At 39.7% G+C, this 25,153-nt stretch overlaps 1 protein-coding gene and 1 pseudogene across 1 annotated transcript in view; one reads left to right on the forward strand and one right to left on the reverse strand.

The window, feature by feature from the left end:
- Positions 1 to 25,083, forward strand: part of SNTB2 (syntrophin beta 2) — a 99,337-nt gene extending 74,254 nt beyond the window's left edge. The window contains exons 5-7 of the mRNA XM_067718893.1: positions 4,418 to 4,614; positions 16,003 to 16,187; positions 17,978 to 25,083. Coding sequence (XP_067574994.1) covers positions 4,418 to 4,614; positions 16,003 to 16,187; positions 17,978 to 18,070 — 475 coding nt within the window. The 3' untranslated portion in view covers positions 18,071 to 25,083. The remainder of the gene's footprint in view (positions 1 to 4,417; positions 4,615 to 16,002; positions 16,188 to 17,977) is intronic.
- On the reverse strand, positions 10,356 to 10,944 carry LOC137214746 (ferritin heavy chain pseudogene; annotated as a pseudogene).
- Positions 25,084 to 25,153: the final 70 nt, after the last annotated feature.

The raw sequence follows: 25,153 nt of genomic DNA on the forward strand, positions 1-25,153 counted from the left end.
TTACAGACTTATATTCTGACTGCCTATTTAACACATCATTTGCATATTTATGATCACTAGGAAGCAAACTCTGTAGCAAAAGTAACATAAAATAATAAAATAGGTGTTTTTTTCTTTCTTATGTAAAAGAAAACAGCCGTCCTTAGCAAGAGGCTTCTACCCTTCAAGGTTGCCTCATGGCTAAAGATGGTTACTGGAAGCTTTAGCCATAATATCCAAATTGTAGGCAGGAGGAAGAAGAGGAAAAGGACAGAATGGGCACATACCTGCTGCCTTGTTCTCCAGTTGTGGGGCTTTTCTGGTAATCCTACCCATTAACAGCTTGCAATTCATTGGACGTCTCTTTCTTCAAAGAAGTTTGGGAAATACTCTTTTATCTGTGCATGTTGTCATTCAGGATAAAGGCAGCTTTCTATTTCTAAGGAAGAATGAGAAAACGAATATTGAATAGGCAAGTAGAGTTTTAAGAGTTCTTTGTCGGGACTTCCGTGGTGGTGCAGTGGTGAAGAATCTGCCTGCCAATGCAGGGGACACAGGTTCGATCCCTGGTCTGAGAAGATCCCACATGCTGCGGAGCAACTAAGCGTGTACGCCACAACTACTAAGCCTGCACTCTAGAGCCCACAAGCCACGACTACTGAGCCCTTGTGCCACAACTACTGAAGCCCGTATGCCTAGAGCTTGTGCTGCGCAACAAGAGAAGCCTTCACAATGAGAAGCCCACGCACTGCAACGAAGAGTGGCCCCCACTCACCACAACTAGAGAAAGCCCACGTGCACAGCAACGAAGATCCAATGCAGCCAGAAATATAATTAATTAATTATTTTTTTTTAAAAGTGATCTCTTAAAAAAAAAGTTCTTTGTGTATTTTGGATACAGTCCTTTACCAGGTATATGTTTTCATAAATTTTCTTCTACTTTGTGACTTGTCTTTTCATTCTCTTAACAGTGTTTTTCAAAGAGCAAATGTTTTTAATTAATGAAGTCCAACTTAATCATTTTTTTCCTTTATGGATCATGCTTTTGGTGTTGTATCTTTTTAGATTACTTAGATTTTCTGTTAAAATGTCTTCTTGAAGCTTTACACTATTACATTTTACGTTTAGCTCTAAGATCTATTTTGAGTTAATTTTTGGGAAGAGTGTAAGGTCTTCCAAAACAGAAAGCACCAGACCCAGATGAGTTCACTGGTGAATTCTACCAAACATTTAAGGAAGAAATTCCCTACAGTCTCTTTCAAAGAATTGAAGCAGAGGGAATACTTCCTGACTCATTCTATGAGACTAGCATTATGCTAATACCAAAACCAGCAAAAGACATTATAAGAAAAATACAGACCAATATCTCTCATGAGCATAGATGTAAAAATCCTCAAAACGATACTATCAAATCTAATCCAAAAAAGTATGAAAAGAATTATACATCACAACCAAGTGGGATTTATTTTCGATATGCAAGGCTGGTTCAACATTTGAAAATCAATTTGTGTAGGGACTTCCCTGGTGGTCCAGTGGTTAAGACTCCACACTTCCACTGCAGGGGGCACGGGTTCGATCACTCATCAGGGGAATAAGATCCCACATGCTGCATGGTGTGACCACCCTGCCACAAAAAAAAGAAAAGAAAAGAAAATGAATTTGTGTAACCCATCACGTCAACAAACTGAAGAAGAAAAATCTTGTATCAGGAGATACAGGAAAAGCATTTGACAAAATGCAACACCCATTCATGATTAAAACTTTCAGTAAACTAAGAATAAATGGGAACATTCTCAACTTGATAATGACTACCTACAAAAAATCTACAGCTAACATCATACTTAATGATGAGAAACACAAAGCTTTTCCACTAAGATCAGGCCCAAGGCAAGGATGTTCCCCTCTTGCCACTCCTTTCAACATCATACTGCAAGTCCTTGCTAATCCAGTAAGGCAAGAAAAGGAAGTTAAAGGTATACAGATTGAAAAGGAAGACATAAAACTATCTTTGTTTTCAGAAGACATGATCAGCTATGTAGAAAATTGAAAAGAATTGGTAAAAAACTCCTGGAACTAATAAGCTCTTATAGCATGGTTGCAGGATACAAGATCAGTGGACAAAAGTCAATTACTTTCCTATATACTAACAATGAGCAAGTGGAATTTGAAATTAAAAACACAATGCCATTTACATTAGCATCCCCCCAAAATGAAATACTTAAATATAAATCTAACAAAATGTGTTCAAGATCTATATGAGGAAAACTCCAAAACTCTGATGAACAAAATCAAAGAAGAACTAAATAAATAGATATTCATTGTTCATGGATAGGAAGACAATATTTTCAAGACGTCAGTTTTTCCCAAATTGCTCTATAGATTCAATGCAATCCCAGTCAGAATTTTAGCAAGTTATTTTATGGATATTGACAAACTGATTCTAAAGTTTATATGGAGAGGCAAAAGACCCAGACACACAAAATTGAAGAACAACACAAAATTGAACAAACACAAAATTGGAGAACAAAGTTGGAGGACTGATGTTACCCAACTTCAAGACTTACTATAAAGCTGCAGTAATCAAGACAGTGTAGTGTTGATGAAAGAACAGACAAATATATAGATCAGTGAAACAGAATAGAGAGCTCAGAAATAGACCTTTGTAAATATCATCAACTGATCTTTGACAAAGGAGCAAAGGCGCTACAATGGAACAAATACAGTCTTTTTCAATGAATCCTGCTGGAACAACTAGATATCCACATGTAAAAAAATTTTGCCCTTCACCAGAATTAACTCAAAATGGATCATAGACCTAAGTGTAAATTGCAAAACTATAAAACTCCTAGATGGTAACAGGAGAAAACTTAGATGACCTTGGGTATTATAATGGCTTTTTTTAGATACAACACCGAAGACATGATTTATGAAAGAAATAATTATAAGCTGGACTTCATTAAAACTAAAAATTTCTGTTCTGTGAAAGACAGTGTCAAAGAATTACAAGAGAAGGCACAGACTAGGAAAAAATATTCACAAAAGACACATCAGATAAATGACTGTTATCCAAAATAATACAAAGAGCTATTGAAGCTCAACAGTAAGAAAACAAACAACTTGGGAATTCCCTGGCCGTCCAGTGGTTAGGACTCCATGTTTCCACTGCAGGGTGCATGGGTTCGATCCCTGGTCGGGGAACTAAGATGCTGCAAGCCACGCGGCACAGGCCAAAGAAAAAAAAAAAGAATGAAAACAAACAACTTCATTAAAAAATGGGCCAATGACAACATGAATACACGCCCCACCAAAGAAAATATACAGATCGCAAATAAGAATATGAAAATATGTTTCACATCACATATCATCAGGGAAATGCAAATTAAAACAACGAGATACTACTACACACTTATTAGAATAGCCAGTATCCGGTGCACTGACAACACCAAACACTGGCGAGGATTTGGAGCAACAGGAACTCTCATACAATGCTGGTGGGAATGCAAAATGGTACAGCCAGTTTGACAGAGTTTGGTGGTCTCTTACAAACATTTTCTTACCATACAGCCCAGATATTCCACTCCTTGGTTTACCCAAGGCAGTTGAAAAATTATATTTAAAAAAAACCTATACAAAGATGTTTATAGCCACTTTATTCTTTTTTTTTTTAATTGATGTATAGTTGATTTGCAATGTGTTAGTTTATGATATACTCAGCTTTATTCTTTTTTTTTTTTTGCGGTACGTGGGCCTCTCACTGTTGTGGCGTCTCTCGTTGCGGAGCACAGGCTCCGGACGCGCAGGCTCAGCGGCCATGGCTCACGGGCCCAGCCACTCCGCAGCATGTGGGATCTTCCCAGACCGGGGCACGAACCTGTGTCCCCTGCATCGGCAGGCGGACTCTCAACCACTGCGCCACCAGGGAAGCCCTTAATCAAAATTGAATCTTTTTTTGATACGCATGGCCTCTTGGGAGCATAAAAAAAGCTAATGGGAAACTGGGGCCTTGGGCCATCCAGCCTAGTGTTCTGCCTGTGACACCAGGGGGTCATTTTATGGGAAAACAGAATGATATCTACTTCAAAGACTATACTCTTGTTTTGAAATATACTTATCTAAAAACTGCTGATGGGGCTTCCCTGGTGGAGCAGCGGTTGAGAGTATGCCTGCCGATGCAGGGGACACGGGTTCGTGCCCCGGTCCGGGAAGATCCCACATGCCGCGGAGCGCCTAGGACCGTGAGCCATGGCCGCTGAGCCTGCGCGTCCGGAGCCTGTGCTCCGCAACGGGAGAGGCCACAAGAGTGAGAGGCCCGCGTACCACACACAAAAAAAAAAAATGCTGATGGCTTTTATAATTTCTGCTTATTAATCAGCATAAATTGCTGACATTTTCCTCTGACAGTGCATTAATTACCTTTGATCTTTGTTTGTGGTTCTAGGTTGGTTCATTCTGGCTCCGGATGTCGATCACCCTCACTTGGATCTGACCTTACGTTTGCTACCAGGACAGGCTCTCGGCAGGGCATTGAGATGCATCTCTTCCGGGTGGAGACGCATCGGGATCTATCGACCTGGACCCGGATACTTGTTCAGGGTTGCCATGCTGCTGCTGAGCTGATCAAGGAAGTCTCTCTAGGTACAGATCCTAGCATTTCATTTCTAATAGTAATTAAATGGAACTGTTATACTTTGTTTTAAAGTAAGAACCATTATCCTGTATGCCAGACTTAAAAATATTCTGAAATAAGGCACCTTAAAGTGATCACGATGGAAAGAAACTGGGTTTCTCTGTTTCGGTAGCAAAGTTTTCATAAGCTTTTTACATGGCTCTGAACACATTTACAACACTCTCTGTACAACGTGGTAGTTTTACTGTTCATTATTTAAATCTTTATAGTGTAAGTACTCATTTACTAAATACTAGGTGCATTGACCCTCTAGTTAAGAAGATTTGGAACATGGATAGACACTCTTAAAAATATGAGCATCTGGCAAAGCTTATAGCTGTAGAAAAGTAAAGAGAATTTGGAATAGGAGTCTCTCTTCCAAAGTTTGAAAATGTGTTGCCCAGTAGGTACTGAAATAAGCGTCTAAAGGAAATAAGCCTCATGGTCTCTTTCCATTGTTGAAGTGCCCTCTTGTGGCTTGTCTATATGAATTTGGAAGTATGGTTTCATACATGTATATTTGTGTATATGGTTATGTATAGATATTTCCAGATTGCTTTTCATTTTAACAAGAACAGAGAGTAGTCAAAATGAAGACACAGTTACAGTTTCTAATATAGTTTTAGTTACTTTGAATATCTTGATTGCAAGTTGGTTTCCTTAGTTTTGCTCCTGTTTTCTACGTATTTTGTTTTATAAACCTAGTTTTACAGAATTTATACAAAAAGAGAAAATGTTTTGAGAGCAGAATGTCTTTTGATTTATATTCCTTTCCATTGCTTTTGGAAAGTTAGGGATCTCCATGGCTTTAGAACTGCCTGGGCAGCATTTCCATGGGTCATCTTCTAACACTGGCACAAGGACAGCTTTTTCAATGTTGTCAAAGTAGCACAATTCTTCAACTATTTAGGACGTACTCTATATTTTCCTCACAACCACAATGATGATTCAAGCAATGACACCAATGCCTAGATCCCACCTTGGATTTTGACCAAAGCCACCACATCAGCAGTGTGGTTTCTCACTTTCTCACTTGTCAGTCTCCTACCCATTTTCTCTATGGAGTGGTTGGTCACCACATTAAGGACTGTGAGGCTCTGGTTTTTGTCTTGGCCGCAGAATGTGCTTTCTGGGATGGGGAAGTCCTCAGTTGGAAAGTCTGGATGCTCTGTGTTCCTGTGTGGAGTCCCAGGGGTCAGGCCAGCACACTCATCACTGGCATATGGGGTCACCATAATCTTCTTCAAGGATCCTGAGAGATATGTTTCCCAAAACAAAGAGTGCAACGTGGCTTTTTAACACTTTTTAGTTTCGTGTTGTTTCTTTGGTGTCTGGCAGCTAAACTTCATACTACAGGAAACCAAAATCTATTCGGTCCTTGGCTCACAGTTGTTTAAATACAGATGACTTGATGAGAGGGAGAATAAGGACCAACTGGTTCCTTATATTTTTAGATGGACAAAAGAACATATTTTTTGGTAACTTTGAACTTTTTTGTTCTCATTCACAGCTCTATCTTAATATTACCTTGGTAATACTTTCATTTCCACAATTCAGATCCATTGATATACTTACGAATCACTTACTGTATATTTAGAGCTGTGCCAGAAATAGTAAACTGGCTGAAAGTAAACTGCTTTGATGAGAACCAGAATTTCTTTAAAATTTGTTTGTGTGTGTGTGTGTGTGTGCGTGCATGCGTGCATGCATGTACTCATGCGTGTAGGCACGTAGTCTGTTACGTCTTCATGTGATGTATATGCTTAGTGTACACATACATACATAAGCCAGCATGTCCTTCAGATGCATGTTATCACCCTCTGTTAAACTATTGGGAGATTCAGAAAGGTTTATTTAAAACTATATTTGAGGCACATCGTACTACATATTCAGGTGTTTATGGTCTAAAGAAAGTCAGGAAGTGGACAAAAAGAAATCGGTTGAGCTTTTTTTTTGTCTCTTATGTGTTTGGTTATAGTTTACGCATTTAGAAGAATTTCAGTGACTACTTGTAAAATTTGACTAGTGAATGCCATACATTATCTTTATAATGTATGTTTAGTTTTAAGCCTTTATTAGATTATACTTAGAGTAGAATTGATCAGTAATCCTTCTGGTACACAAGGACTTTTTCCTTCTAGCAAATATAACTTTAAGATGACCAGGCAGAGAATGCAGTTAACACCCTCAGTTCCATAAAACCATTTTCCATTTGCCACAGGAATTGAAAATAGGAAAATACATACACTTTAGTGTGTGTAGTTGTTTGAACTTTAATAAGTATGCTTTTAAAAGGTTAATTTCATCATAACAATTATCCAAGCTCTTCAAGTTTTTAAATCATACATGAACTTCATGAAGATACTTTATATTTCTGTAGCTTGGTGATATGAAGACTAAGAAGTAGAAGATATAGGTAGGAGTTGCATTAAAAATATGCAGAGAATGTGCAAGAGAAGAAAAATGGGCATTTTAAAGTATTTAGAGTGGTGTTAGCATATATGAAAGAAGTTTGCTTTAACCATGTTGTTCTCAATTTCACAGAAATTCTCTTGAACCCCTTTTTGTTCCTTTACTCAACAAATATTGATTGAGTATATACTCTGCTTTTACTGACTATACTAAAATAAATAAGGTAGGTGTAGCCCCTTCCTTTGAAGTAGGAAAGACAGAAACAAAAAGAATAATAAGTACATGTTGGGGTTGTTATAAGTCATAAATGAGATACATGTGTCATCTAACCCTAACACACAACTCTGTAAGGCAAGTTTTATTACCTACATTTTCAAGATAAAGGAATTTGGGTTAGTGTGGCTGGAACGTGAACTGGAATCCTTTCAAAATGCAGTGTCTTAAGCCCCTGCATTTCCTCCTCTAAATGACTTATTCTTACGGGCAGATTAAACTCCTGGAGGACGTATACATTATCAGTTTCTCTTAATTCATTAAATCAACAAATGCTTAGTGTTTAATTGTCTACAAAGTGCTATGCTTTGTGATGAGAGAAATAGAAGCAAATAAGACCTGCTTCATGCCTTTGACCAAATAGCTATAAGAAAGGAACACAGCATCATGTTCTTCTTTTATAACCCTTGAGTGTGATTAGCCCACTAATTATACTTGATGGGCTGGCTTTTCCATGCAGTAACAGAGAATGCTACCTCAGCCTTTCTTTGAGAGCATCCTGGGCAGCCCACTGAAAGCCCACCCTGCAAAACCCACTCTCTTCTGGGTTGTTCTGGAAGGCCCAGAGGAGCCCAGGGTGACACAGCTCTGCAGCCGCTAAAGGGTCTTACTGGAAACATTGGAGCCCCCAAAGCCCCCCTACCAAATAACTGGCCCCAGAGCAGCAGAAACAGGACTTGCAGCATAGACTTACTTTGACATTAGAGTCCTTTTTTAAAAATTAATTAATTAATTAATTCTTAGCTGCATCGGGTCTTAGTTGCAGCATGCAGGATCTTTCATTGCAGCATGCAGGCTTCTCTCTAGTTGTGGCACACAGGCTCCAGAGTGTGTGGGCTCAGTAGTTGTGGCGCCGGGGCTTAGTTGCCCCACGGCATGTGGGATCTTAGTTCCCCTACCAGGGATCGAACCTGTGTCCCCTGCATTGGAAGGCGGATTCTTAACCACTGGACCACAAGGAAAGTCCTAACATTAACGTCTTTGTTCTTCATGATACACTGGTAATCACCAGCAGTCTCTCATTTTAAAAGACACAAAGTAGAAAACATAGATTGTATTTACCAGTATTCATCTTGGTGTAACAATGAGATTTATTATTATTTATTATTAGTTAATGAGCCTTTTCTTCCTCTTAGCTTTATTAAATTTTTTACCATTAGGGAACTACTTAAAGAAAGTTATCTTTAATATACGTAATTACACTCAACAATATCCCCATGGTCTGAAAAAGCCAATGTCCCTGCCACTTAGCAGATTGTGAAGTAGTAGCCAGAGCAGTAGAAGGAAAACCAGCGCAGGTGAGGACAGTAAGTGTCATGGAAGCCTAAGGAAGAGGATTTCAAGGAGAGGAGTAGCCAGTAGGGTTAAATGTATCAGTTGGATGGTTTAGGCTGGAATTAAGAGAAAATGCCCTCTAAAATTAGATTAAACATTTAAGAAATGTATTTTAGATAGAAGAGAGAGAGCAAGCATAAAGGGGGGGGGGTCTTCTCTTCCCAGTCATAGGTTCATATGCACACCCTGGACCAATGGCAGTCACCAGGAGAAAGCTATGCTCTGACTGGCCCAGAGGCTATCTTCCCTTGAAGTTGAGGTCGTCCTTCCCTGAAACACATTAGGAGAGACTAGAAACCTGAATAAAATTGGAGTTTGGCTGTAAAGGAATAATGGAGAAATAAAATCTGGGTAGACAGCCAACAATGAGTCCTACAAGTATCAAGACAAGAGCTAAAGACGTGGGTCAGATTTAGGTACATGGAAATAATTGGTGCCCTTGGAGAGAGACGCTTAGGGATGGCACTGGCAGCTTGCAGAGGGCTGAGGGTTGAATGGAAGGTGAACCATGGATAAACTGAGTGTAGACAGCTCTTTTAAGACGTTTTGCTGTGAAGAGGAGGGGAGGGGAGTGGTAGAAAGAAGAAGGTAAAGAGTTGAGTAGTGGCATTTCTTATAATAATGAGAGAGACCTGAACATCTAAAAAAGCTAATGGAAGGGACCTGACTTAGAGGGAAGTGTTGAAAATGCAAAAGGAAGAAGGAATAATCAACCTTGGACAGTTTCTGGGATCCCAGTGGATGGGATCCAAAACACAGGTGGAGGGATTGGTCTTAGCCAGGAAGAGGGACAGAGGGAGGAGAGGAGGAATTGGGTGGAGATGTATACCCATATCTTAGCTGTTGAAGTGGGCATTGCCTTTTATTCCTGAGTAATTTGTGCCAAAGACACCCCCGGCTTTTACTCCATCCCTAACACCAGGTGCAGTTGCAGGCTACTTTTATGTTGTTTGAATTATTAAAGTTGTATCATACTTGTATAACCTGAAAAACAATTTTTTATTTTTTTGCCTAATGAACCATTGATTAGTCCCATACACCAAAACCGTCATTATAAAGAATTTTATAATATAATGTTACTGAGAAGCTGGAAAAAATATTAGAATTTTAGTTTGAGGATTTCCTGGGAAGTCTAGGGCTGAAAATAATGGATTGTGCTGGGGCCCAAAGATTGGCCCTCTTTTCCCAATCCCAGTGTCTTATATTTACCCAATTAAATAAGGTCAGCCTAATCATCTAGAATTGTACCCCCCAAACAGGCATTAATGCTCTAGATCAGTAGTTCTCAACCTCAACTGCACTGTGAAATAGCCTGCAGAGTTTTTTAATAATATCAATACCTAAGGTCTACCTCCATAGATTTTATTTTATCTTATTTTTTTTTAACATCTTTGTTGGAATATAATTGCTTTACAATGGTGTGTTAGTTTCTGCTTCCTCCATAGACTTTAATTCAGTAGGCTAGGGCATTAAAACGTCCAAAGGTTTTTTGGAACTTTAATGGGTTGAGAACCACTACTCTAGATTTTCAAATGAAAAACAGAATAGTTTATATTATTATTATTTGGGGGGGTACCAAATTACTTTATTTGAAAGAATGGTACTAAGGAAAGAACTTGTAGATGTTTCGGTACAACTTACAGAAAAGGTAAAGGCAACGCAAACATGCATGCACTACCTTGATGCAGGGAAGTCATCCCCGTGGCTACAGGAAGCCAGCCTAAGTCTTAGCTCTCATTATCACTGTTTCCCAGGGTGTGCTTGTCAAAGGGATACTCTGCCATGCCAGATTCGGGGGCCCCCATCTTGCGCAAGTTGGCTACGTGGTCACCCAATTCTTTAATGGATTTCACCTTCTCATTCAGGTAATGAGTCTCAATGAAGTCACACAAATGGGGATCATTTTTGTCAGTGGCCAGTTTGTGCAGTTCCGGTAGTGACGGATTCACACTTTTTTCCAAGTGTAGCGCACATTCCATTGCATTCAGCCCATTCTCCCAGTCATCACGGTCTGGTTTCTTGATATCCTGAAGGAAGATTCCACCACCCCGTTGGTTCTGCAGCTTCATCAGTTTCTCAGCATGTTCCCTCTCCTCACGAGACTGGTGAAGAAAGTATTTGGCAAAGTTCTTCAAAGCCACATCATCGCGGTCAAAATAGTATGACACGGACAGGTAGACTTAGGAGGCGTAGAGCTCCAGGTCGATCTGGCGGCTGATGGCAGCTCCCGAGCCCTGGTGGTAGTTCTGGCGCACCTACGAGGGGGACGCGGTCGTCATGGCGGGCGGCGGAAGAGAGGCGGCGGCGGGGACCTTGGGGCGGCCGGAGGGCGCAGTGAGGTGGTGGCGAGGGCTGGCGCTGAGCGGCCGGCCAGAGCGGGGCGGGGGGGTCGAGCGCCGGGTTCCGTCCAAGCACTGTTGAAGCAGGAAACTGCGGCGACTCTCTGCGAAGACTGCGTCCAGAATCGTTTATACGATTAAGGAGTCAAAACTATGTATTAAAAATAAATGAGGGCTTCCCTGGTGGCGCAGTGGTTGAGAGTCCGCCTGCCGATGCAGGGGACACGGGTTCGCTTCCCGGTCTGGGAAGATCCCACATGCCGCGGAGCGGCTGGGCCCATGAGCCATGGCCGCTGAGCCTGCGAGTCCGGAGCCTGTGCTCCGCAACGGGAGAGGCCACAACAGTGAGAGGCCCGCGTACCACAAAAAAAAAAAAAAAATAAATGAGTGTGTACGACTCTGAATACACTAAAAACCATTGAGTTTTATACTTGAAATGGGTAAATTGTAGGGTATGTGAATTATGTGTCAATAAAGCTTTTTTTAAAAAATACCATGTGACATTCTACATTTTGAGGGAGAAACGGGAAAAAATTCAGTGAATTCAGTTTAATGAACATTTTAAATAGAATAGCTACTCACTACCCTCAAGTTGTCACAGGCTTGTCAGGAAGCAGAGAAATAACTGTCAGGCGTGACAGTGACCGTTGTCATCTGTCCTGGGTTTCGGTGAGGTCCGGGGAGTCACCATGCAGCAGCCCCTTCATTTCTGACAGTCCTCGGGTACGCTGTGAGCTCACCCGTGGTCCTCCTGGGTCTTCTTCCAAGCGAAGTGGAACATAGCCCTCCTCGGGGCTTAACTCCTGCAGTCTCCCTCTGTCTCCTCCTCTTCCTCTTCTGAACCTCCATCCTCTGTCTCCATCTATTTCTAGGGTTCCCCTCAATGCCTCACTCAGTCTTCCTCCCCCATGCTCTCCCAAGAGTCTGTTTATTTTAACTTCAAAAAATTTATACAATTTTAAAAGTTACTTTCCATTTACAATTATTACAAAATATTGGCTATATTCCCCATGTTGGCCAGTATATCCTTGGGCCCATCTTACACCCAGTAGTTTGTGCCTGCCCCCCCCCCATGTGGCCCCCCCCCCGCACCTCGGTGACCACTAGTTTGTTCTCTGTATCTGTGAGTCTGCTTCTTTTTTTGTTATATTCACTAGTTTGTTGTATGTTTTAGATTCCACATGTAAGTGATACCATACAGTTCAATAAAGCTATTATTTAAAAAATTAATGGGTACAATAATTGAAACCTTAAAGGTGAAGTCAGAATTTTCAAGTGCAGCTTATTCATCATGTAAGGTCTCATCAGTGAACTTTGTTTAGAATGCCTGAGCTTGGATGAGTACATGTGGGAAACTCGAGATTCCTGGTTTTATGTGGTTTTATAGGCCTTGCTCCTCTGCTGTCTCCCACCCCACCGCTGATCATCACTTTGTTCCTGACCCCTACCCCAGATTGTGGGTGGGTATTGAAGGTCTTGGGGTGAGAGGAATTAGAGAAGAGATGAGGTTGGCTGTTTTGCATATTACTTGGTAATAAATTTTTCTGAAAAACCCTGAAAGTTTATTATTTTCATTTTTAGATGAGTTAAAATTCATGATAACTAATTATTGTGTACAGTGCACACCCAACAAAGTACTTTTTATTAAACCTAACTGAAATAGTACCTCTATTAAGCCTTTTCCAATTCCCCAGAGTTTATCTACTTCCCCCTCCTCTATCCTCCCACAGTATTTTGTCCATTTCTCTATTATAGCACTTACTTCATTCTGCTGTATCCATATTTCCTTTTCTTTCTCACTTGTCTAAACAGGAACCATCTTTTGTTCAGCTCTGTATCTCCCTGTACCTAACACAGTGTCTGACACATAATATGTCCTCAAAACCATTTTTTTTTCCAGTATAGATTAGTTGTGATTACCTGTCTGTCTTCTCTGCTGCCTTATGAGAGCAGAGAATTTTTTTTTAATATGAATAATGAATTAATGAACAAACAAACCAAAAAAACTAAAACATAATTCACAATTCCACTGGACAGTTAGTCTTCATGTATGTTTTCAGATTATTCTGAGTCCAGGCTCATGAGGTTGCTTCCCTTATCTTCAGCTCTGCCCACCATCAATCCACGATGTACCCGACACAAAGAGCACAAAGCACCCACTTCTGAGTGCTGACTGTTTATCTCCTTCCCTTGATTACCTCAAAAACTGTAGTTTCTTCCTCTCTTTTAAACTTCAATATTTGATGTCCTATGATTGTCCTTGAATGCTGCTGTTGTGTGTCTTTTAATATTTCTAATAACTACCCTGTCAGTAAAATTAGTATGTTAAATTTCTTACCATTGGGAATTCCCTGGTGGTCCAGTGGTTAGGAGTCTGTGCTCCCACTGCAGGGGGCGCGGGTTCAATCCTTGGTCTGGGAACTAATACCGTGCATGACATGAGGCGCAGCCAAAAAAAAAAATTTCTTACCACTTCTTATCTCTAAATTGAGGTGGATAATGGATTTATAGTCCTCCAAAAGGATTTTAGTTGAATCAAGACATCAGGATGGGGACTTCCCTGGTGGCGCAGTGGTTAAGAATCCGCCTGCCAATGCAGGGGACACGGGTTCGATCCCTGAACCAGGAAGATCCCACATGCCGCGGAACAACTAAGCCCGTGTGCCACAACTACTGAGCCTGCGCTCTAGAGCCCACGAGCCACAACTGCTGAGCTCGTGTGCCACAACTACTGAAGCCTGCGTGCCTAGAGCCCGTGCTCTACAACAAGAGAAGCCACCACAATGAGAAGCCCTCACACCACAACAAAGAGTAGCACCCGCTCACTGCAACTAGTGAAAGCCCGCGCACAGCAACAAAGACCCAACACAGCCAAAAATAATAAATAAATTTATTTTTTAAAAAAAGACATCAGAATGGTTATAATAAGCCACCTGGACCAGCTCAGAGCTTTGTTAATGAGGCCCAGATTCTGTCCCATCAGAATAGGGCCACTTCTCATAGGTGCCTGCCCTTCTCTCTCTCTCTCTCTCTCTCTCTCTCTCTCACACACACACACACACACACACACACACACACATTCTCTCTCTCTCTCTCTCTCTCTCTCTCTCTCTCTCTCTCCCCCTCCCTCCCTCCCTCCCTCCCTCCCTCCCCCACCGCCCCACCCCCACCGCCCCCATTAAAATCAGAGTCAGAGGCTTATTTCTCTTTGGTTCATTACTCCTGAGACCCTCTGAGGGTGAGGCAATCACATTGCCTCAACTGTTTTATTACTATTCAGGGAGAAGCCATTTAACTAAGACTATTAGGCACAACATGGCCTAATAGTCTTAGTTGGCCAGTTCATATTCTCATTCAAAATTATCTGGTATTATAAGTTTCGACAAACTGAGTTCTAAACCTAAACATACTCAGTATGACCTTTACTTCTCCTTTTCAAGGTTGAGGTAATCTTAAACAGTATTCTGGTTTTTTTAAAGTAACACACACAGACACTGACATTTGCTGTCCTTTCCTTTCCTTTCCTTCCCTCCTGAGGGGAAACAATCCTAAGCAGAACATTTAAGAAATCTCTTATACAAAAAGCTTGTTGAGGATTAATGGCTTGCCTTTGATGGCTGCCTTTGATGGCCAGATCTCGCTCCACTAGGGACACACCTGCAGGCAGAAATCCTCCCCTGCCTGCACTGGACCTTCTCCAGCCAGTGCTGTAAGGACTTGGGTGGACCTCATTCTTTGAGTATTTCTTTTCTAGACTAGAACTGACCCGTCTCTTCTCATCAGACCTCAATACCCTACTAAGTTATAGCTTCAGGGATACTAATAGAACAAAATTCTCTTGAAAACTGTACCCTGGTTGCCTTGATTGGGATCTTTTTGTTCTCCTTCCAAACCCCTCAGCCAGTCATTTAGAGATTATTGCATTAGATTACTTCCACAGGTCGTTAATTTTATCCATGTCCCCCCCGAGCAGGTTCCTTTTCTGAAGGTAATTAATATTCAAAGTTCACTGTTCAAAACTCTCCTATTCGAGTAGTGCTGAAAAGGGACACTGCCAATATTTGTTATTCCTTTGCCTTATTTCTTGAACATGCCAGCTGCCTTGACTAATTGAGTGTTTTTCGTGTCCAGCGCAAGGATACATTGGTCTGAGTATGAGGACTTGCTTGTTTGGGAGCCATTCTTCCTGTTCACAGTGACCAAGCCTCACTCAACTCTGGTCCTTTAGGTGATTGTAAACTCAGCTCTCAGAGGACTATGTTAATTCCCATGTCGCAGAGGGCCTTTCACTTGTAGCCTCTGTACTGACAACAAAACTGCTCAAGTGTTAGTGAAACAGGGACTTCACCAGTCTTGACAGAAGACATTTGCCTGTCTTGATGATCGGTTTTTTTGGTCCCATCAATTCAGATATATCTTCTGAATTTTATCTTTGATAGGACTGACAGTGTGACTTCTCAAATACCAACCAATCCATGTTACTACCCTGAAAGGTGCTGTTTCTCCTTTGGTTGTTCCTCCTTCTTGCCCACTTGAAACCTTATTCTTACTTCTCACTACCTATCAAGTGTGACCGTTTTTTAGGGCCTTTCTCAAGTCCATCTCCAGGAAACCTTTCCTTGACTTTGGCCTTATTCAGTTTGGTGTTCAGTCATGTTCTATACCATCTACCTTAAGCAGTTAGGGATTTCATGTCTATGTCTGTCGTTTGTGAGGTGTTGAGAGCAGGGACCATACCTCTTCTTTTCCAGTACCATATACAGCCTACTGTCAGCACAAGTATTCACTGAATTGAACTGAATCAGATCAGATGTCGAGGAAAGTTATGGAAATTCTTCCTCATCTCAAATAAGACTCACTTCAGGATGTTCCAAATAGGTTAGGTATCACACATTCTCAAGAAGATTCTTTTCCCTTTTTAGAAGTCAGGAGAAGCCTTTATCACTTTCTAACTGAAGTAGTAACTTTATTAATGATGTTTTTTCTTGTCTTCAATAGGCTGCACATTAAATGGCCAAGAGGTAAGACTCACTGTCCACTATGAAAGTGGGTTCACTATCTCCAGGGAAAATGGAGGTTCCAGCAGCATATTGTACCGTTACCCCTTCGAAAGGCTGAAAATGTCTGCTGATGATGGCATCAGAAATCTGTATCTGGATTTTGGTGGTCCTGAGGGAGAATTGGTAAGCGTGTTTCTGAAAAACATGTTTATTCTAATAGGTATTCTCTTTCTTCCTATTGCTTCTTACCTCTTCTATAGAAAATTATGGGCTTACAGACTGATATTCCATTTGGAGCCAAGAAATTCTTCAGTTTTCAAAGATGCATGGGTTTGGTTTTGGGGTTTCACTGGTTTTTTTTCCCACATTAGGAAATCATTCCCTTTTTTAAAAGTTTTGTTTGAATTTTAGAAAGAAAAAATAAATAGCCATTTTAAGAAACAGGCTTTTAACAAATATAAGGTACAAAATACTAAACCTGGCAAACTTTAATAAATGAATTCTATCCATTGATATTATCAGCAATTTGTTGGGATAAGAGTTAAAAGTAATAAAGTGACAGTTGCTACAGAAATTCTGCTGATCAGAAAAAAAAGATATGGAGATATGTACATACAGCCATCATCTTTTTTTTTTTTTTTTTTTTTTTTTTTTTTTTTGCGGTACACTGGCCTGTCACTGTTGTGGCCTCTCCCGTTGCGCAAAACAGGCTCCGGACGCACAGGCTCAGCGGCCATGGCTCATGGGCCCAGCCGCTCTGTGGCATGTGGGATCTTCCCGGACCGGGGCACGAACCCGTGTCCCCTGCATCGGCAGACGGACTCTCAACCACTGCACCACCAGGGAAGCCCGCCATCATCTTTTTTGACTTCTTGTCCTTTAAAGGAAATATCAACAGGAATTCATGAGTCCCCTTGGAGAACTAGAGAAGTGTGTCAAGTGTACTTTAGAAATCAGAAATCATAATAAAGAAGTCAAAGTCATGCCTTTTCTCTCTTATCAGTATTGAGCCAGTAGTTCAAGTCTTGTCTTATACGTGAAATCTTATGTCCATTGACACAGTCACGATAGGTGTAAATTTGAAAAACAGAATCTTGAAATTTTAGAACTGAAACAGATCTTAGGGATAATGAAGTTCAAACTCCAAATGAGAAAACTGTGGCTAGAAATCTTATTTTATTTTATTTTTATTTATTTATTTATTTTTTTTGCGGTACGCGGGCCTCTCACTGTTGCGGCCTCTTCCGTTGCGGAGCACAGGCTCCGGACGCGCAGGCTCAGCGGCCATGGCTCACGGTCCTAGGCGCTCCGCAGCATGTGGGATCTTCCCGGACTGGGGCACGAACCCGTGTCCCCTGCATTGGCAGGCAGACTCTCAACCACTGCGCCACCAGGGAAGCCCTAGAAATCTTATTTTAAATGATGAACCTTTAGGAAACTATGGATAGCCATGGACTTCAAAAGCCTGTTCATCTGATGTCAGCTGTCCAAATTAGAGACCTGTGCTTAGAAAGGTATAACTAGCCCTCCCAACTAGCTTCAAGGGTTGTCATTCCCACCACAAACCGATAAGGGGTATCAAAAATCATACACATAGATGGTCACACTTCAGCTGAATTTACTGTGATTCCCCCTGGGAAATACACTTACAGTCAGTGGTTTCCATATAGGATATTCCTCTTTCCTTTACATCTTCCTACGTGGCATGGTGAAATCTAGTACACCACCAATAGTGTCCTAATTGTGGATGTGAAATTTCACACTGGTGTTTAATTTTGACATAGAATAACCTTACTTCAGAGTACACTTCCATTTGCGGCTCTAAGTTCTGAAGAGTTGCCATAAATCTGGCACATCCATTATCCAAGTTCTTTTTAAAAAGTAGAACATCATGTCCAAATTTGTTTATTTTGCATGTTTGTTTATTAAAGCATCTGTATATAGCAGTGATAATTAATGTCCTTTCTCCACAGACCATGGACCTGCACTCCTGTCCGAAGCCGATAGTATTTGTGTTGCACACATTCTTGTCGGCCAAAGTCACTCGCATGGGACTGCTTGTATGAGCAGCAAAAAAATCAGTAAAGAGCCTTGAATGTCACAAGAAGTATTTCCACCTCAAAAAAAAAAAAAAAAGCACAAAAAGAAAGCTCTTTGCTCTCTCCTCCAGCACAGTGCCTTGACAAGGACCTACAAATCACTGCTGAACTGTAACCATGTTTAAAGAAGAGCTTGCCTTTTTCAAACTACCTTGCCAGAAATTCTAGGACTCTAGTAAGCTGCAAAATAAGGCTGTTGATTTATTGTCTAGTTTCCTAATGTGGTTTCTAAGTAATTAGGTTTATTTCCCTTGATAAGAAGGGTGGCTCATTCTTTTTCTTTTTGGACATAATCAAACATCTAATAGTTTCTTTTTTTTTCTTTTTCTTCTTCTTCCAATAGAATTTGTTTCAGGCTTAGCCTTGATCTTTTGCTTAGGACAGCTATCTCTAACCAGGTGCTAGTTTGCAGCAGCCCGTGCTTCTTGGTCACTCCATATAGTTTATACATTTTGTTGGATTTTACTGTCTTCACTTACTCGTTCTACCCTAGGAAGTCCTTGAATTGCATCACCAAAGGGTTCTTCATCTGTCATGGCTCTCCCTGCATCCCACCCTGGCCATCACTTCCCACTGCATCACAAGCTTTGCCACTCATAAGTGCTAACTTTAAGACTTAGAACTTGCAAGATTTGATTTACCTTGCCTTCCACTCCCTTTCTAGTAGTGACCAACTTGAAAAACAAGTTGGAAACCACTGCTTTGAAAGAAAAGTTTTGCTTGTTTTAGGATTTTCTGATTTTATCTTTTGTAGGAGCCAGGGGATAAGATTTATTTTAAAAGAAAATCCTCATTTTAGCCTAAGCCATTTTTTATTGCTTACCAAATGTGCCTTTGGTTAGGGTTAGTGGAGCTTTATTAGTTTGAATGACTGGATATCACTGCCATTCCAGGGAGATCATCTATCTAATATTGAAGAATAATTTTTGCGGTGGGTTTCCTTAGTGCGGTATCTTTTTTAGTTGGCAGATCTCTTTAAGGAAGACAAATCCTGGAGAGCCAGCTTGTTGAAAGAGTACACTTTGTCAGTGAAGCCAGCTTGCTCTTTAGCACAAACATCATGGCACATTGCTTTGAGCTGTGTGAGCCCATGCAGGATCCTGGCCCTGGCCCTCTCCCTCTGTGGCAACAGAGTGGCATCCGTCAGCAACTCTAATTCAGTGCTGGCTCAGTGATGCATCCTACAATGGGCAGGGTGATGAGACCATGGAACAGCTACCTGGGCTTTGCTAAGCGTTGTCAGATATCATCATTAGGACATAGCAGCAGTAAGATTGCTGATTTTGTGTTACTGGAGAACTCAGCTGCTTTTTCCTAATTATGAAGGAGTATGTATCTGAAAACATTTAAAATAGTATAATAGCTATATAAAATGTCAAGGTTAGCACAGTCCCCAGATCTGAAAGAAAAGGTAACACTGACTTTGATGTTCTCTCTGCTCTCTGAAGAAAGTTCTAGGAATAGTTCTCATTTACTAGAGTTATCAGGAATGCCATAAGAGGACGTGAGCACTATGGAGGGTGGAGAAGGGTAGCAGTCCAAAGATGAAAAAGAAAAAAAAACCCAAAAACCCACAAATGTACTATTTGCAAAGCAAGAGCTATTTGGTTTGAGTGCAGACTGACCTATAGGTGGGACATATAAAAGAGCAGACTCATGAGCAGAGAGAGTTCTAGTTGGACATTGTAACCTCATTGTCTTCCCTCTGCCCCATAAATGAGTTCTTCCCCCAGCTCCAGTCCCCAAAGTCTGATCTACTTAAAACTGGAAATTGAAATCTAGACTAGAATATATCTTTTAAGAGCTTTTTTATGTTTTGAAAATTCATAAATCTAAGTTTGGTTCCATCTGGCATACGTTTGCAAATCAGAGAAGAAAGAATCTTGAAGATCCAGCTATGGTTTCTGGAAGCAGAATTTCAACACACAATACCCTCAGATAAGGGAGCTTAGACACTTTTGGCAGTGAGAGTATTATTAATCTGAGAAGTCGAACAATGCAGTCACAGACTTTTGCAGCAAAGCCATTTGGTGAGGTTTTCTGTGTTAGTATGAAAGGCTAAGCCACTGAGAATATTTTCCGGGAGAACTTCTGAGCCACGCTGCTCATTCCTTCTATGAAAAAGATCTGTTAAAAGGTATGATTAAAATGTGGGCAGGAGAGGTAAGCATTGTGTGCATTTCGGCTCATTTTGCTCAAGCTTTAGCTGTCATAGCACCAAGATCCATAGGTTTCTAGTATCTTTTGAGTCTTGATGTGAAATGAAAGTGTATGGAGGGTTTCCTTTGACCACTAGCGCCCCAAGAGCAAGAGCCCTTCAGCTGCTTGTTTAACATACTTCAGCAGCTTTCCAATCATGGGTGACCAGGTTGTTCTTTAATTGTGTTTGTGGGATTTTCAAACCACAAATGAAGTGCTTTTTATGAATGGGACAGCCTTGATAAATAGGTATTTTGTATTAAGATGCCAGAATGTGGCAAATTATTTTCAAGTGATAACTGAAGAGGGGCATTTTTGATATTTCACATCTTTTATAGAACAGCTGACTTTTCACTTCTTTTTCATTTTGAAATAGGAAAATTGTTGAGAATGTGGTGGGCTTCCATGTGTAGAGTGGAAAGGAGCTGCATAGTAGTGCCCCCTCATTCCGATGGACACTCCTCGTGCCCTCGGGAACCAGGGCTTAGACGTCTTCTCCACATTCCACACAGAGGCCTACGAGCAGCCAATTGGTGTGTGAAAATTCTTCCTCCTCATTCTCTAAAACGTCTCCGCTCCCTCTCCCCCCGGAAAAAAAAAAAAAAAAAAAGGAAAGGAAGAAAAGGCTCAATTATACTTTTTCTGGAAAAGGTGAGTCCTTTCCTGAAGTCTTCAAACAAATCTTACCTGGAAATTAGTATCTAATATTTTATATGAAGAAATACTTTAATGTATGTTTATACAGTATTTATTAGGTAGTTGTAACTATAAACTCAGCTACCTAGTAGAGTTTCAGATTAAATATTGGGACATGTACAGGAATCAAAAATACTACTTTAAATGGCATTCATCTATTTTAAAGCCATGTTTTAGCACTTTTTAGGCTAGCTAAAGTCTGATAGTGCTTGTTTTTATCATCTGTACTCTCACAAAGTTTGTTATTGACAATTATTGCATGCAGGAGGGATCAAATTATTTATTATATTTTTATAAGTGGAAAAATCACTCTAACCAACAAATGATTAAAGTTGTTACTGATTATTTTCTTAATTTATCCTCCTAACAGAATGGTAACAAAGCTTTTTTCAGCTGATTAAATGCACTTAGCTAATAAACCAAAATTTACTCTTTAAAAAAAATTTAAACTGTGTGGAATCTGGACAAGACTATGTTTCTCCTAGAAAAAACACATTTCATTGTAAATGGTTTTGATGGATAAAAGTGTGTCCACTTTTGAGAAAAGATTATAATGGATTTTTTTAATTTTGAGAGAACCTCCAGGTCTCCTTGTTTAATTTATATCCATATTTTTAATTCAAATTATCATGTAAGCTGCTATGCAAAATCTATTAAAAGCCCTACTTACTCAAAGAGTTAAACATATTTGAAGCTTTCAGGGAAGACCTGTAGACTTAAGCACTTTCTCTGCTTATTTTGTATCTTAGACACTTATGCTGAATTATGTTCTTATTATTTTCACTGGTTATAAGCTATTGATTGTACATAATATTTAAACCATCCAAATATCTAGCATACATTTTCATGTCGCTGCCATCCACTGTTGACGCCATGAATGAAATGGCTGGTTAGAAAGCCAAAGGTCGTTTTCTTTCAATATCCAATGAAGTAAAATGCTGGATCTCTTTGGTCTCAAAGCATATTGAGATCTGCATATCTGTGTAAGGAAAAGAGACTTCTTTGGGATTCTGCTTAAACTTTAAGTTGAATTTGATTATAGTCATATTCATTTGTTTTATATATCTCTATCAGGTATATTACGTGCCAGGTGGTATTATATCCTACCTTGAGATTGGAAATCTCTTTCATTTAAATTTGAATTCTTATTGTGGCTTTTTTTTTTTCTCCATTAGATCAAAGTAGAGGACTCTGACATCTGCTACCATTCTCTCTGTGTCCCTATTTTAATTTTTTGATAATCTACAATTATTTTGTTATATATACTGTCTTTAAAAACTGACAGCAGCAGTCCCCCAACCCCTGCCCCCCTTTTTAAGCTATATATTTCACTGTGCTGGGCATAGAGACACTCAATAAATGTGTGATGACAGACAATTCTAAAATAATTATGCTGTATATCAGGATTATGTGTTTTGAGCAATATAGCTATTCCTATGGTATAAGGATATTCAGTGAAATTTATTTTATACTAGTAATAGACTACTTAAGTGGTTGATTTGAAACCCTTTCTCTAAAGCACACACATACACACATCTAGCAGATCAGTGATAATTTCAAGTTAAAGTAAGGTACAATTAATAGACAATAGAACACGTCTCTTTTTGACACTAGTTAAACTGCCAACTGGAAGAATGGTTGTTGTGTATTAACTTGAAAAATATTTTAACAAGATTTCTTCTTTTATAAACTTGATAAACGTGAGCTTAATTTCTTGTCACCTCTATTCTTCCTTTCCATTTTAGGTGACTGAACCAAAGCATATTCTGGTTTTAAAAGTGAATCTACATTTGATATAATGCATAAATATGCTGTTTGTAAATGATTGCTTGCTCTCCAATGAACATTTGATTGTAGTCAACAAAAATCTACCAAATGAACTGTAATCCTTGAATTGCCACAAAATAGATTAGTTGAAACTAAAAGGATATAACAGAGAAATGATACTTCATTTTATTGTAAGATTAGGTATTGTGGTAGATTTCTAACTTCTGAGTCCTGTAAGTACTTTACTCAGTTTTGTAATAATCTTACCTCCCTGCCATTGACACAAATGCAAAAGTTTTTGAGTCCCTCTTTATCCTAGTCACATGTACACCTTTGGAACCTGATTATCACCTCTTCCAAAGTGATAGAAGTCTCTTATGAATAGACAAAAGGTTCTTTGGGACCCTAGAGAAATTTTTGAAACTGCAAACCTAATTAATGATATATTAATTCATGGATTCTTTCATCTAATAAGCATTTATTAATGTACAGTTCTGCACAGGCACTCTGAAAGGTCCAAAAGAAAGTTCCTGCCCTCAAGTAGCACATAATCCATTACTTCTCAATCACACCATGCCATCTATTTATCAGTCAGAGGTTAAGTAATTAACCACCTCATATTTTTACCAAAGCATATCTGCAGTTCTGCTTATCTGGCAAATTGGAAAATATTTAAAAGGATGCTCAGTCTTTGATCCATGCTAGCATGAAAGAACTCCAAGCACATTTTAGTAGGTTGGTCTTTTCATCATGCATCATTTTTTAATTCAAAATCAGGCTTTAGTTTGTGAAGGAGACTAGTGTAGAATATCCTTAGTAAGATAAATCACAACAACGACAAAAAGTTAGCTCTATTGCCCAAAGTGGATCAATGAGAAAGTCTTTTTAAAGAAAAGTTTCTTTTAACTGTAAACAGAAAAGATAAATGTATATTTCATCTACCCACTTTATAGATTGTGCTGACCCAGTCATTTTCACATTTGCAGCCTTTAAACATCTCATTTGCTGAAAGTCCTTACATGTGGTAGATGGACTGTTGCTCCATTTGAGAGATCAAAATAATGAAGATATTTAAAACTTAGCAAAATTCCACTTATTCTAGAACACTCAGACATTCAAACTCAGTAGAAAGGGCACCAAAAAAAAAATAAGAGCAGTTGTGTGAATTTTTCCATATTTTCCTTCAGTAACAGTCCCTTTCCATCTAGCTTGCCTTCCATCTATCACTAGAGGCAGCCTTTCAGGCAACATCCTTTGTCATGCCCAGAAAGGCCCTGAGAGGTCAGTGATTGGAATGGCTTAGGGAACACAGTCTCATGGGCTCCTTCCCCTTGGTTTTCAGCGTCCTGGAGTTGTGCACACAAATTAGGTCATGCCTTCAATGTCTTGGTCTTTACTTTAAACCTGCCCTTTGACAATCAGGTGCTAATGATTGTATACTATTGGAACCAGCACATAAGTATTGTCATGTTAAGTGTCTGTTCCTCCTAGGTTGGAAGAAGTGCTTTCCTTCTATCTCAGTCCTGTTCAGGTGGGTGTCAGTTACATTTTTTCACCTGTTTTGTGAATTAACAGAATTTGGAGGAGGAGAAATGATCTAAACTAAGTTTTGGGTTTGGCACGATCATCAATCTTGATGATACTCTTCACACCTTAAAGCAAACCTGCCCTATCATAAGAACCAATTTCTGATTGTTTTTCTCTAGTTAGGACTCCAGTGTTATGTTTACAGTCTGTTGGATGGATTCAGCGTGATAAGACCTGGGTGCCCAAAGAATCTGTTTCCCTTGTGGTACCAGACCCAAGGTCCTTTACAAAATAATGTGGCAAACCACTACCTATAAAGGCCTGTTTTGGCTAATCTGTGCAAACTTTTATTATACCCTCTTGTATGTATTCTGTCCTACGCAACTCTCATTTTTTCAAGTATTAAGACTTAGAAAGCTAGGATGACACTTCTACAAAGAATTAGAAGTATGTGATATTCTGGTGTTTTCCTTCCTTTTGGAACCCTGTATTTAAACAAGACTTCTTTTTAAGTGTTGTTTAAAATTTAGGTCTCAAGTCTTCTGGCATCACCAGACTACCAAATCAAAACCCATGGCATAAAACAGGGCAGTATTTGTGTTCGTAATAATAAGCTTTATGTGTACTGTGTAAGTATAATGCATAGACAACACTTTCCCTTGAGTTGCACATCAACATAGAGCATTGTACATTACAATGAAATTTGCAACTTAAGGGTATTATATATATAAATACATATATACCTTTGTAACCTTTATACTGTAAATAAAAGAACTGCTTTTAGACTTGTATTTTTTTTTCATTTTTTAATGTTAAAATAGTTTCAAACTTAAACAGGAAAGGTTTAAGAATAGTACAAAG

Source organism: Pseudorca crassidens, chromosome 20 (genome assembly GCF_039906515.1).
Source record: "Pseudorca crassidens isolate mPseCra1 chromosome 20, mPseCra1.hap1, whole genome shotgun sequence".
Lineage (NCBI taxonomy): Eukaryota > Metazoa > Chordata > Mammalia > Artiodactyla > Delphinidae > Pseudorca > Pseudorca crassidens.